Genomic DNA, 14,434 nt, shown 5'->3' on the forward strand with positions numbered 1-14,434 from the left:
ACCTGCGTCATTCACACCCAGCACTCTCTGCTCCAAAGCTACAGAAGAGATCAAGATCAGGATAGAGGAACTGAAAAAAGTCTTGTTTGGGAGCCCAAGTCTCCTACAGTCGTCCTCCAGCTACAGAAACATGTCCATGATATATGAGCTGTTTCACAGAGAGGCCATCTACATTTTGTTCTCATAATCTGCCACTAGGATTGTAGGAGACCTAACCGACTGAAACTGAAAGGCTTGCTTGGTATTCATAGAAAATTAATGTCCCGATAAAGGTGAAAAAAAGGTAGCCGCTGCTTCTTCTTCTTCTGTCTTTTTTTAGTGTCTGGGTTATTCATGCTTCAAAACATCCCAGGAGTGTTGCTTTGTGGAGTTCCCTGAACACACCATCATTAAACTGGTATATGACTGGAAGCTGAAGGCTACCTGTGGGCAGGCCTGTCCAGTGTGTGTGTGTGTGTGTGTGTGTGTGTGTGTGTGTGTGTGTGTGTGTGTCTCCTGTGAGATATAGTTCATGTATGTAGTATGCAGTCAGGATGATGTATGTGTGAGCTGGATATTTGTCCCTGGAGATGAACCTCCTGCCGAGTCAGAAGGCTCCAGCAGTGCCGGCTCATACGTCTCTGAGATCTCCATCTATAGTGTTGCCAGCCTGAGGCTGAAACAGGAGCACCATAGTGTAGGATGGAGAGGACAGCTATTCTGACCTATTTGCATATGTATGGACATATTGAGCGCTTCAGTACCTCCTGGACTCTACAAAGTAGTCTGTTTAGAACGCAGCTAACAAGACTGTAAATGAGCTCTGCTCCAATGTGCATCTGAATTACAGATGCATTGGTTCTCCTAACCCGCTCCCTCTGGCTAAATGGCTGGAAATGTTGTTCATTACGGTTCGACGGTCAGAGTTTTGCAAAGCGAATGTGTTAACAGACGGGATAAAAGCGTGCAAAATGGATTCTGTTGGGCCTCCTGCCCTCTCACATCCAGCAACCGATTCACGTACTTCCGCGTCGACGGTTTTTGGATGACGCCACCTCTAAAACCTTCTGACCTGTTTCCAGAATTAGTTTGAGGATAACCGATAAAGCATTTTATTCATACCCACCAGCATCCGGGAAGAAGGAACCCAATTACCCCTGAAGGACCTTGATAAGAGTGCGGGTCGGAATAAGATATGACAGCTACAGAGAGTTTACCACAGCAGAGTTGTGTTTCTTCTCCCTTCCGGTGACACTGACCCAGAATGAGAACAACAAATGGAGCTGTTTGGACCGAGTACGGCTCTCAGGGGAGCCCCAGGTTTGGGTACAGGAGCACTGTGAGTATTTCTGTCCAGAACATCTGTTTTGGGGTCAGAGATGATGGATGGTACCCGGAAAAAAAAAGAGAAAAAATGTGAATCTGTGTCGGCTTAGCACTCATCTGAAGCGAGGATGGTGGACACGGAGGAGACGGAGGAAGGGCTGGTTGCTCCTACGCCACTAAATATCCATCTGAACAAGGAGTTAGATCTTTTGAGCATCCCGAGCCAAATCCTCGAACGCAGATTCACTTGCTCGTGCAGAGAGTAACGTTCTGTTCCAGCAACGAGTGGCCTAATAAGATAGAAACAACTGTAGAGACTAAAGGCTGTAACTATATATAACTGTCGGAGCCGTCTGTGCCACATGGCTGGCCAATTTGAAGAAGCAATCCTGGAGATTTTCATTTCAATTAATGTCTTTAACAGCCATTTTTGCTGTTGCCACTTCCCAGAGGGAAATCTAAACATAAGGGGTCGCCAGAACCACCAAGACTGGAACCCTAAAATAGACTACTGACCTGCCTGGCTAACACCAGAAGGGTGATGAAGAAGATGAACAGAGACACCGAGCCCATCGTCTTTAGATCCTTCAGCACTCCTGGGCTGGACATGGAGAGAGAGAGAGAGAGAGAGAGAGAGAGAGAGAGAGAGAGAGGGAGAGGGAGAGAGAGAATGAAATGTTGATCTTGTTTTGTATCAAAGTCGAGTGATATTTTAGAATCAGCAAGTCCTATTAACATAATTATATGTCCTCCAAAATTGGTGATGAAAACATGCCTTTGGAAAAGAATCAGTCATTATGTGTTCTAATTATGATTTGTAAATAGACATAATTATGGAAAATCGCTGGTACACTAAGGACGTTTACAATCTTTTTAGTTATCTGTTTACTGGTGTTGATGTTGAAACTGTAACGTGTTTTAATAAATTGAATATGATAAGATCTCTTATTTCTATGAATTTGGCACTATTTGAGTTGACTATATGGTCGGCATGAATTCTGCAATGTATCGTTTACTGCTGTATATTAGAAACAGAGACATACAACATAATGTCATGCAAAAATGTATTGATGCTTGTTAAGACGCAACATTATGTACAGCTTGGCGGTACCTATCCAGTGTATCGGTGGTGTACAGCGCTTTGCTAAATCCATCCAGCAGGGAGGCGTGTGTCTGGAGGATGATGATGTTGTAGATCACCACGGCAACCAGCATCACCACCATCTTCAGCTCATAGTTGATCCTCAGGAACACAGAGCATGACACCAGCCCCAGTATACAGCAGTAGATGAAGTACTGGGGACAGAGAGAGAGAGAGAGAGAGAGAGGGAGAGAGAGACCAAAAACGTTTCTGTGAAAAGTTGCCACCAGACAAATCTGACGCGTGTGTAGGAAAGAAATCATGTAGCTTTATTTGTGTGCTACCGGTGGTGAGTCAACAAACACTGTATAAAACAAGATTAGAAGTGCTGACATAAGAACACGTCAATATTATTATGCAACATGGTTATGTAAAACCAAAGAATGACACAAATGGTAGCTCTGTAGGCCTTGAGTGAGTCCGTGCCGGGTTTTCATTATTCAGCAGTCGGAGCAACATGGTGTAGGTTTGTGACCCAACTTAGCACTTCAGTAACTCCAGTTAGTTTGCATCTCATCCTGATGTCATCATTACTTTTACTGTCCCAGTCCTATGAGGAACCCTAAAGCCAGATTGAAACATTTCCATCTTTCCACATGTGTGGAATACGCCTCGTTGCATTGAGTGATTAAATATTGTCAGAATGTCCTCAGATCAGTTCTCAGACAAATCGCCGACCATCCACACTCACACTCATGTGACCTTAACGACTCAGGTCGGGTCAACGACTCTTATGTTAAATACCTAAACTCCTCGTTCAGTTGGAGGAGAGGAGAAACGTGTTCAAACACCTTGAGTTGCCGATGATGAAGCTTCCAAAGAACACCGTGACCTGGCTGACCGAGAACCTTCCCTATCGTACTCACTGGCAGATAAAACTTGTTTTCTTCCGTGTTTTCCTCCCGGGAGTCCAGCAGGCTGTCGTTAGTCACATTCACAGGTGCAGTAGTTGTCAGGACGTCATCCACGGATCCTCCAGGGTCCCCGACGAAGAACTAGCAGACAAAAACACACACTTGACTAGCACACCAGCCAGAACGGATTCAACATTATGTTTACATTGTAAAGTTATCAGAGATCACCGGTCTCTGACTGACACTGTGAGGGTTTTAGGTTTGATTCTGCGGAGAGATAAGCCGAGCTGCATGAAGCTGGAGCGCAGCAACACTTCTGAGAGATGAAATATTCAGGATGCTGAATTTAAATCTCTCCGTTCAGTTCGTGCTACTGTTTGATGAAACTTTCTCTCTTTTCTTTCTTTTTTTAAAAACGAGGCAACAACTAGCGATTTTCAAACCAGTGTGTACACACTTCCTCCTGTGTGCGTCGCCAGGCAGCAGCGGGTCGTACAGATAATGGGATAGATCAGTATAATCTGCGACCACCAGAGAGTTTGATGCCTTTACGTGTTCAGAATATCCAAAAGTGTTTTGATTCAAATACAGAAATGTGAAATATCTCGTGGTGTATAAATATCTATATACTGTATATATATATACACTCACCGGCCACTTTATTAGGTACACCTTGCTAGTACCGGGTTGGGCCCCTTTTGCCTTCAGAACTGCCTTAATCCTTCGTGGCATAGATTCAACAAGGTACTGGAAACATTCCTCAGAGAGTTTGGTCCATATTGACATGATAGCATCACGCAGTTGCTGCAGATTTGTCGGCTGCACATCCATGATGCGAATCTCCCGTTCCACCACATCCCAAAGGTGCTCTATTGGATTGAGATCTGGTGACTGTGGAGGCCATTTGAGTACAGTGAACTCATTGTCATGTTCAAGAAACCAGTCTGAGATGATTGGCGCTTTATGACATGGCGCGTTATCCTGCTGGAAGTAGCCATCAGAAGATGGGTACACTGTGGTCATAAAGGGATGGACATGGTCAGCAACAATACTCAGGTAGGCTGTGGCGTTGACACGATGCTCAATTGGTACTAATGGGCCCAAAGTGTGCCAAGAAAATATCCCCCACACCATTACACCACCACCACCAGCCTGAACCGTTGATACAAGGCAGGATGGATCCATGCTTTCATGTTGTTGACGCCAAATTCTGACCCTACCATCCGAATGTCGCAGCAGAAATCAAGACTCATCAGACCAGGCAACGTTTTTCCAATCTTCTATTGTCCAATGTTGGTGAGACTGTGCAAATTGTAGCCTCAGTTTCCTGTTCTTAGCTGACAGGAGTGGCACCCGGTGTGGTCTTCTGCTGCTGTAGCCCATCCGCCTCAAGGTTCGACGTGTTGTGTGTTCAGAGATGCTCTTCTGCATACCTCGGTTGTAACGAGTGGTTATTTGAGTTACTGTTGCCTTTCTATCAGCTCAAACCAGTCTGGCCATTCTCCTCTGACCTCTGGCATCAACAAGGCATTTGCGCCCACAGAACTGCCGCTCACTGGATATTTTCTCTTCTTCGGACCATTCTCTGTAAACCCTAGAGATGGTTGTGCGTGAAAATCCCAGTAGATCAGCAGTTTCTGAAATACTCAGACCAGCTCGTCTGGCACCAACAACCATGCCACGTTCAAAGTTACTTAAATCACCTTCTTCCCCATTCTGATGCTCGGTTTGAACTGCAGCAGATCGTCTTGACCATGTCTACATGCCTAAATGCATTGAGTTGCTGCCATCTGATTGGCTGATTAGAAATTTGCGTTAACGAGCAGTTGGACAGGTGTACCTAATAAAGTGGCCGCTGAGTGTATATCTATCTATCTATCTATCTATCTATCTATCTATCTATCTATCTATCTATCTATATATATATATATATATATATATCTATATATATATATATATATATATACAATCAGCTGTACAGTAATATGAAATGGTTATGTGTAACTGTACTTTTCACACTTGCATATTTTTGCATACTGTATCATTGCAGGTATGAGTGTTATATTTAGTGGCATAATTATAGAACAGAAGCCAAGAGGCACTTAACCACGCAGTGTACCAGACTATTCCACAATCAGCTGATCATACAACGGAGCGACCACACCCACATCTCGCTTCTCGTACCATGTTGAAGACGGCCATCACAAGTATGAGAGCAGTGGTCGTCATGGTGAGGACCAATCGCAGCCATGGATTGTTGGTGACGATGATGCGGGAGGAAGTGGGGAACCAGGTGAGAGAGCAGAAGGAGCCCTTCCTTCCCTGCTAAGGATGCAGAGAAACAGAGGGAAGGATGAGAACGACAACATAAACAATACAAGCTGGAGTGAAACCTCTCATTCTTTCTGCTCGTAATTGTTACTCAAAATACCAAGAGACATGGTTAGGTCGAATCAATCCATTTATTACAGTAATTCTCATAGTTCAGTTGACCTTTTCTACTTCTCAGCATATTAAAACAAAGAACCCAGGCTCATCTGTCATGTACAAAACCCGGACGTGCTTCATTTAAGGCGGGACGCTGCAGGCGGAAAACATCGTCACACTGGTTCATTTTGAGATTTGGGGCTATTTGGCTTCAATGACATGTCCTCTTTCAGACTAGTGGAAAGAAAACATCCAAAATACACATGTAGGTGTTTGTTGTACACTTTGTCTATTTCCTAGATTGATTCTAAATCCCTCAAAAGCTTGCATTAGATAATGCCCTCTTTGCATATTTAAAAGCTTCATTCATGTAATCAACTGGGGATGTTTTATGGTGATATGCATTTGTTTTTCTTTTACCCTGTTGACTTGTGGTGTTTTGGAACACGGATGGGATTTTGCTATGTTTAAAAGTGTTTTTTTTTTTTCTCATACTCACGCCAGAAATCTCCATAATTTCCAGTTTCATTCCAATCATCTGAAGGTTTTTATGGAGGGCTTTGTTCATATATCATCTACAGCCTGATTTATAGAACGTTGTGTTCCTAAAACATGGACAAATTATATTTTGTGACAGTATTTTCTGATTCTGTGTTTAAAAAACAGACATATTCAAAATTCCTTCAATAAAAACCTTCGACTATAATGTGTCAATAAAATGAATCAAACATTTTGAATCTTATCTATTTGATGTTCAGATTTCTGTTCTGCAAATAAGCACATATTTAATGATAATGTTTTAATGTAAGTTATCAACAGGAGAAGATACATGATGATATCAATGCATATCCACATGTTATGTTTCCCTTTTAAATCAACTGGAGAAGTGGAATTATGATTATTTAGTAAAGATATTCGTTCAAATATTTTTGTTGCTCTGAAAACACATCTTCCTCTTTTAGAGTCTAATGGATCTCGTGTCTCTTCCCGTCCCTACTTCTAATCATTGACATTAGTGAGAAGGTTTCCTTGTGTTTCATACTTCAGTAGGAGCTCTCACACTCACACTTGGATCGAGTCCTCGTGGTCTCCACGCAATTAACATTCAACACAAAATGAAACGAATCTCAAGGTTTTGATCAGAATGACCATGTAATGTGCTCCCTCAGATAAACAGAGCACTAAGTGTAAAAGGCCCCATTACAAACAACTTCCACAACACACACACACACACGCACACACACACACACACACACACACACACACACACACACACACACACACACACACACACACACACACACACACACACACACACACACACACACACACACACACACACACACACTCATCGTAGATTACATTAGACACACTCTCTCATTAGTTAATTGTGTGCTCTTTCACCAGCGACCATGGCAGCTTTTATTGAGCGTTAAATTGATGCTTAGCAGAAACCCGTAATACATGATCTCTCTCTCTCTCTCTCTCTCTCTCTCTCTCTCTCCTTGATGGATGAACTATTGTATGAAGGAGAATGAAGGATAGATCCGCTCATATAATCCTTGTGTAAAATAATGCTGTATGCTGTATGAGGATGAGAGGCGAACGTCTTCAGAAACCTAAAGCCAGTCGACGAAGCTTTATACAGTTTTTCTCAATTGTTTACACACAAATACTGGTACTTGAGACACAATGACCACAACATGTAACTCATGCACCAACACCCTGAACTAGCTCTGCTAAACTGCAAGCACAATTCCTGCTTTACACTCAAATTGCAGTTCTAAAACACACTTTTTTCAAAACACTACACACAATTCTCTGCATTTGGCACAATTTTCATGAAGAAAATCTCTTGTTTTCACGAGGAACACACTGCCATTCAAAATTCTAAAGTTAATTTCCCTACTATGCACACTGACTCATCACATGGGAAAACACCTGCAACACAGTTTTACAATTTGCAATCAGAGCATTAGCATAAAAGTGCAACAGGTGAGCTCTTCTGTTTTGGAGCAATGGATGCCAACATTGGCAACAGAGGCAGAGCCAGAGGAGTGATAGACGAGGAGGAGCCATGGATTTGCCATGCTAGGCGATATTTCCCCCGCTGCCCGGCCATCGCTTGCATTGCCTGTGATGTGGATGAGGTGCTGTGGCCAGAGCGAAACAGAAGAGAGGATGCGGGATAGTTGTTGTTTTTTGTTTTTTTTTGTAACTGTATACAGTCATTTCTTCTGGTTTTGTATGTAGACCACTGTATATGCAACTTTGTGTTGGTTGGGATGAACACTGTGTACATTACAGTATTCTTGTGGGAAAAATAAAATATATAAAAACAATATTCTAAAATATTTTACAACACATTTATGTATGTACTGTCTGTAGTGATTGTAACACTGAACAAAAAAAGGCCTAAGTCATTATGGTAAATGGAGAAGAAGTGTTCATCGTGTTTTACATTGAGCACATCAGTGTTCAACTGGTTCTTATAAATGTCTATTCATATGATGGTTTGTGTGTCATTTGACAACAAAATACCATTTTGAGAAGAAATAACATTGTTTTGAATGTAAAGTTTCATTTTGCAGGAGAATTGAGGGGTTTTGCCCATTGTGTGTGTGTTTTTTTGATTTGTGTGTAGAGTTCTGAGAGTATGAGGCATGCTTTCAGAAAATGTGTGTAAACGATCGAGAAAAACTGTAAGAATGCTGTTAGAAACGTCTTGTCAGCAAAACACAGAAGATAACCGTGCTCCCAGTTTTATATTTTAAATGTTTCATGAAGTCAAAATGTTGTGTCTGTGTGTTGACTCTGACATCACAAATCTCATTCCAGTTTCTGTGTTTTAATTTGCAATAGAAATGTTTTTTTAGAATGTGGTTTTTACTTTGTATATCAAATGTTATAAATAACTGCTGTTTTTTTCAGGACCATCAGGACCATCATGATCATCCTGACCATCATGACTATTGCGACCATTGTGACCATCAGGACCATTGGGACTATTGGGACCATCAGGACCATCCTGACCATCCTGACCATCGGAACCTTCGAGACCATCTTGATTATCAGGACCATCCTGACCATCAGGATCATCCTGACCATTGGAACCTTTGAGACCATCTTGACCATCGTGACTATCGCGACCATTGTGACCATCAGGACCATTGGGACTATTGGGACCATCAGGACCATCCTGACCATCCTGACCATCCTGACCATCGGAACCTTTGAGACCATCTTGACCATCGTGACTATCGGGACCATCGGGACCATCGGGACCATGCACACCTAATGTCCTGGTTGGTGACCCAGGTGGTTCCAGCAGCCCTATTCCTCCACACACTGTGCTCACATGTTTTATTATTCATTTCTTAAGCTGTTTTTTAAATCATTATCTTTAAAATAAAATTGATAAAGTCAATTCAAAGAGTTTTATAAAGTCTTATAAAATCATTATGTCTTTTGAATATGCTTATAATGCATACTCATAAATGAATGTTTAGAAAGGTACTTGATAAAATATCCCTTTGAAATGAATTAACATGTGATTTAAAGGTCCCATATTATGAAAAACAGGTTTTCTCTGGTCTCTACAACTATAAACTGGTCTTCCCTGAGCCTGCCAACTCTCAGAATGAGGAAAACAAGCGGCTCCTGCATGGTCTCTGCAGCCCCCCCACTGGTAGAAACGGTGCTCCTACAGGCTGTTCAGATTCAGCAGAGCTCATTTGAGCAACTTTTAGACAGCTGAAATTCAGGACCACGGATGGGTTTGGGGCAATGCCGAAACAGTGTTGTTGGGCCTCTGACAGCTTTGTGGAATTGATGAAAATCAGTATAATATGGGACCTTTAATAAAATGTTGGCAGTTCCAATGAATGTTTTTACCTATGTAAGAAATCTGATGTTTGGTTGACACAGTACAACAGTGATTCATTCAAAATTCAAAGTCAAAATTCTTTTTTGCAAAGATTTTTCTTTTTTGCAAAGATTTTTCTTTGGACGATAATGGAATTAATTGTTATTGAATTGACAACTGCTTCCCACACAAAGTGTTAACAGGCATCGCTTAGTTGTTTCCTGGCAACAGACCACGGCGTGAGTTGACATCTTCATGGTTGAACTGTTTCTGTCACAGACCCACAAAGTTAACAGACATCAGAAGTAGAAGCAAAATCTCAAAAAAGAAAAAAATACAAATCAATACTTGATCAAATAAAACGCCAGAGTAGCTTGTGACGTACTTGATATTGGCTCCTTGATTTCCAGTTATAAGAAACCAAATAGGGAGATGTGTAGATAACACATAAAATCATGTACTGGAGCATTAAAAACCATCCATCCGTCCATCCATCCATCCATCCATCCATCCATCCATCGTCTACCGCTTATCCTGTATTCAGGGTCGCAGGGGGGCTGGAGCCGATCCCAGCTGTCATTGGGCGAAGGCAGGGTTCACCCTGGACAGGTCGCCAGTCCATCGCAGGGCCAACATGTAGAGACAAACAACCATTCACACTCACATTCACACCTACAGGCAATTTAGAGTCATCAATGAACCTATCCCCATCCTGCATGTCTTTGGACTGTGGGAGGAAGCCGGAGAACCCGGAGAGAACCCACGCTTACACGGGGAGAACATGCAAACTCCACACAGAAGGAACCCGGGGCGACAGTGCTACCCACTACACCACCGTGCAGCCCCATTAAAAACCAGTCACTGCATAAAGCAGAGTAGCATTCAGCCAGTAAAGGTTGCACTCACTCTTCCATCACCTGGAGGGAGCCTGATGTACACAGACTACATTTATTTTGTATTTGATACATGTAGTTAAACATTAGCTATAGATTTGAAGTTACTTTGTTCAGTGGTGTTTGAAGATTAATAGAACATAATCTATGGCAATCTTAGGATATGGCCAGCTAGTTTTTGGTACCATTTAGCTTCTCATTTAAGGAGTGGTGTCGTGCCGGTATACAGCAAACCTACTTTAACTTTAGTCGGCTAGAGAGACTAGATCCCTTCTGATTCCATCTTCATCATACATCGTTTGAGGCAGCTACAATGTTGGGTAACTGCAAGCGTCACCAATGTTTCTTTTGGTCCCAGGCTTTAACAATCAATCAATAATGGGAGCAACAGATTACGTGGTTCCATGCAAAAAGAGGGACTTCAACCATTCCTACAGTATGTTCTCACAGTAGAGTCCAAGTAGAGAGGACCTCTTAATGACCTTCATGAAAGGTCGTGACTTATCTTGGAAGAGTGCAACAGTCTTGTGAGCTGATTTGATGCCATGATTTCCACAGGCAGGTGGTCACAGTCACAAAGTGAGTCACAGGTATTATAAGCTACCAAACTGGGAGATCTGAGAACGTAGACAAATCACGTATGTCAACTAGGCTGCTTCTTGGATCTGCTTTGTAACAAAAATTGTGTTTTTATACACACAAACTCAGATCTAGTAAGAGCAATCCCCACGAGGGTCTCTATCGATTGCTTCAAGCCGGAAGATCAGTATTAATAAATACACAATGGGAGAGAAGTAACGTTGAAATAATGGTTTGTAAGCACTGCGAGTGCCTCTGACCATCTGTTTAAAGAGCCGGATGTCTGATAGATGATAAATTAGAAACAGCCAGAGGATCGTCACTGTGAGAATACAAAAGTGTTGCTTATGGGACCTCAAACTGGACTCTCCTCGACTCCCACCAGGTTCTGGGCTCCACCTCCACGGTATTTCTAGTGTAGCTGACTAATTGCTTTTCATTCTCACGTTTAGAGTGTTTGCTTGTTTTAATAAAAAATATCAACACTTGGCACGAGTGTATTGATAATGTATCGCACGGAGAGGCAACGCAAAATATTCCTGTGTGGATTTCAATCCCTAAACATGTGTGTGTGACATCAACCTGTGGGAAAACTAATCTGTCAACAGCATAAAGGATTTGCAAGAAGATAATTTCTATATAAAAGAAAAGACAAAGGCACTTTCCAAATGTTGTGTGCGTGTGCAAGTGTGTGTTCAGTGATAAATCCATGCAAACCCACCATGATGTGACCAGCGAAGCAAAGGAGCAGGATCAAAGCCAGCAGCAGGAAGGCCAGGCCGAAGGAGATCCCCAGCACAGAAGTTCTGCAACACACACACACACACACTTTACTCTAAACCCTCCTGACACCTCTCGGCCCCCTGCAGTGCAATAAACGTATGGACGGCTCTGATGTATTCTACCTCACACCTGCAGTCCGTTTACAGAGTAAGCAGAAGTGCCGATGGTACAGTAGCACACTTGATGTGCTCCGTAAACATCACTATTCTCTGTGGAGGAACGCCATACGGCTGATTTAAGGATCCCTGCGGTGAAAGCACATGATCACAGCTGAATGTGCGGAGCCATGCCGCGACACATGGAGCCGAGAGAAGGAGAGTGAAGGGAGAGGCAAATTGGACAATCACTGGCCTCTCAGATGCTGAATTACGCACCCGGAGTCAGTAAATTAACAGGAGCGTGAATTTCTCTCCGTGCCATTAAAGAGGCGACGCACACTTTGATTCACCTTATCTATAATCACAATCAGACATGGTGCACTTTCATCTCCATCTGCTCTTTAGCATTCTGCCTCTCGCTCGCCTGCCTCCTTTCATTTCAGTGAGGCCCTGTTGATGAGACAGCTGGCATCAAATGGCTTTTTCAAGCCCCCCCCAGAGTTTGTCGATGCGACGGGGACCGTGCAACGTAAATCCTGTGAAGGGCTGCAGACTTACTTGGGCAGGACGAGGACCTGCACTATGAATATACAGCAGAATATGAGGCAGGCGCAGGTGACGTAGTACTTGAAGGCCGGTAGCGTTGTGGATCTGTACTGTTGAGAGAACAAACGGGAAAAGTGGGAGCAGCAACACATGCAAAGGCACTGATCATACACTCCTTATTGGCTTCTGTCACCGACACCATACAACTCAACTGATTTGTCTCCCCAGCAAACAATGCTGGCAGGTGTTTATGCATTCCTACCTCTTTCTCCAGAGCTTTGTTGTGGAAGAACAATGAGATCCTCTGGATGTCCTCTGACTTCAGCCACTGTCTGGAGAAACAGACGCATTCAGAGAAGCCTGGGAGTTCTGTCATGTGGTATCTGAAATCTATTCTTCATGCTGCTGTAATGAGCCAAATACTAAAGATGATTGCTTTATTGGATGGGCTTTTACTATTTATTACATCAACTTATTTCAATTCTAAATCAGCGGTGGTTTTATGAAATGTGCAAAGATGATGCCTATTTTACAGTGAATATACACTGAGAGAGCTTCTTTCTTGCTTCCATTAAATAACAAAAATACATATTAATATGCCCACAATAATTATCCGTCATCACTGTGCACTTGGGAAAAGAACCATGAAAGAAATCACTGTTGTTGCTATTTCTTTTGTAAAATGCACTATAAAATAACAAAATCAACAATTTTACAAACTCATTTTGTTAACAAACTGTTGATAAAAATAAGATACTTTATTGGCCCCAAGGGGACAAAGTGCTGCACTCTGCTTCAAACAACACAAAGCCAACGGGACTGTGTAGTGGTTCACCAATGACGGGAGAGATAAACATAAATACATAGGAGAGTTCCACCACATTGTCATCTCTAACATTGTGAAGAAAAGTGCTGTATAAATAAAGTGTAATAGTATTATCCATAAAACAAGAATAAACAAAGCCCTTCTGACACTTTAGTCCTAAAACAGACTTCTTTCTGTGAGTGATCAACAAAAGGGTTTGTAATCATCATTAACTACAGAATCAGAACTCCTGGGGATGACTCTTTCTAACTGTACAGGCGTCCATCCCGACTCCTGGGAGGACCGTAATCTGATGCAGAAGAAATGATGCTTACTTCTGTGAGTTGATGCCGTCGATGGTGCGAATCATTCGCTCATTGAGTTCCTCCTCAAATCTCCTCCTCTGAGATTTGGACCTGGGATGGAAGGAAATGGAGGACAGAATAATGACAGTACATGTGATGAAAGGGTGTAAAAGACAGAGTGCAGCGTTGTTCTGAGCTCACCGTTCTCGTCTCTGGAAGTGGTACTGCCCCATCGGAACATCCTGAAACAGACCGTCCATCTATTCATAACCCACATCTGCCTCTGTGTGTGTTGCTTTGTTTGGAAGACAGACGCGTTGCATTGTAGCCGACTTACGGTCGTGTTGATCTTCCCATTGTCTGTGGTCATGCTGTCTCGGTGGTGGAGGTTGGCAAAGGGTTTAGCTGCGCCCCAGGACTCCAGGTAGCGGGTCATCCTGACGGACGCCCTCATCTTCCCCCCGTCCAGAGAGGGCCGCGAGCGCACACCCAGCAGAGGACTGTGCCTCTCAGTCTGGGGAGAAGCAGCGGGAAGAGAGAGGACACAGGTGATCACTGACATTAGTGACTTTGTTGTGAGTTGAATGACGCCGAGGTCCCTTTTGACAATGATGTGATATGATGTGATATGGTGGCACAGTGAGAAAAAACGTCCTCCAGGCTAGTCAACCGACTGTAAAGTCTGCAACAGAATCCATCTTAATTTGGCTAGTTAGCATTAGCACCTGGTCACACAAGACACCACTGTATATTGAACTGAGCACGGCTGCATTTTAACTTCATACATTAAAATGTTGAACGTGTTGCTAGTTTTAGGTAATCCATGTTGGAGA

General features: G+C 42.8%; 1 protein-coding gene across 3 annotated transcripts in view; it reads right to left on the reverse strand.

The window, feature by feature from the left end:
• adcy2b (adenylate cyclase 2b (brain)) overlaps positions 1-14,434 on the reverse strand; it is a 60,797-nt gene that overhangs the window by 5,318 nt on the left and 41,045 nt on the right. For 2 of the 3 annotated variants that reach the window (XR_014598700.1, XM_084032559.1), the window contains exons 10-19: positions 13,939-14,115; positions 13,803-13,843; positions 13,632-13,712; positions 12,754-12,823; positions 12,504-12,601; positions 11,786-11,870; positions 5,485-5,625; positions 3,313-3,441; positions 2,417-2,601; positions 1,822-1,906 (exon numbers count right to left, since the gene is read on the reverse strand). Coding sequence is in view for 2 of the 3 variants with exons in the window: in XM_084032559.1 (XP_083888685.1) it covers positions 1,822-1,906; positions 2,417-2,601; positions 3,313-3,441; positions 5,485-5,625; positions 11,786-11,870; positions 12,504-12,601; positions 12,754-12,823; positions 13,632-13,712; positions 13,803-13,843; positions 13,939-14,115 (1,092 nt within the window). In the remaining variant the exon portion in view is untranslated. The remainder of the gene's footprint in view (positions 1-1,821; positions 1,907-2,416; positions 2,602-3,312; positions 3,442-5,484; positions 5,626-11,785; positions 11,871-12,503; positions 12,602-12,753; positions 12,824-13,631; positions 13,713-13,802; positions 13,844-13,938; positions 14,116-14,434) is intronic. The other variant, XM_084032560.1, reaches the window with a different exon arrangement.

This window comes from Eutrigla gurnardus, assembly GCF_963514095.1.
Source record: "Eutrigla gurnardus genome assembly, chromosome: 17".
In the NCBI taxonomy this organism is placed as follows: Eukaryota; Metazoa; Chordata; class Actinopteri; order Perciformes; family Triglidae; genus Eutrigla; species Eutrigla gurnardus.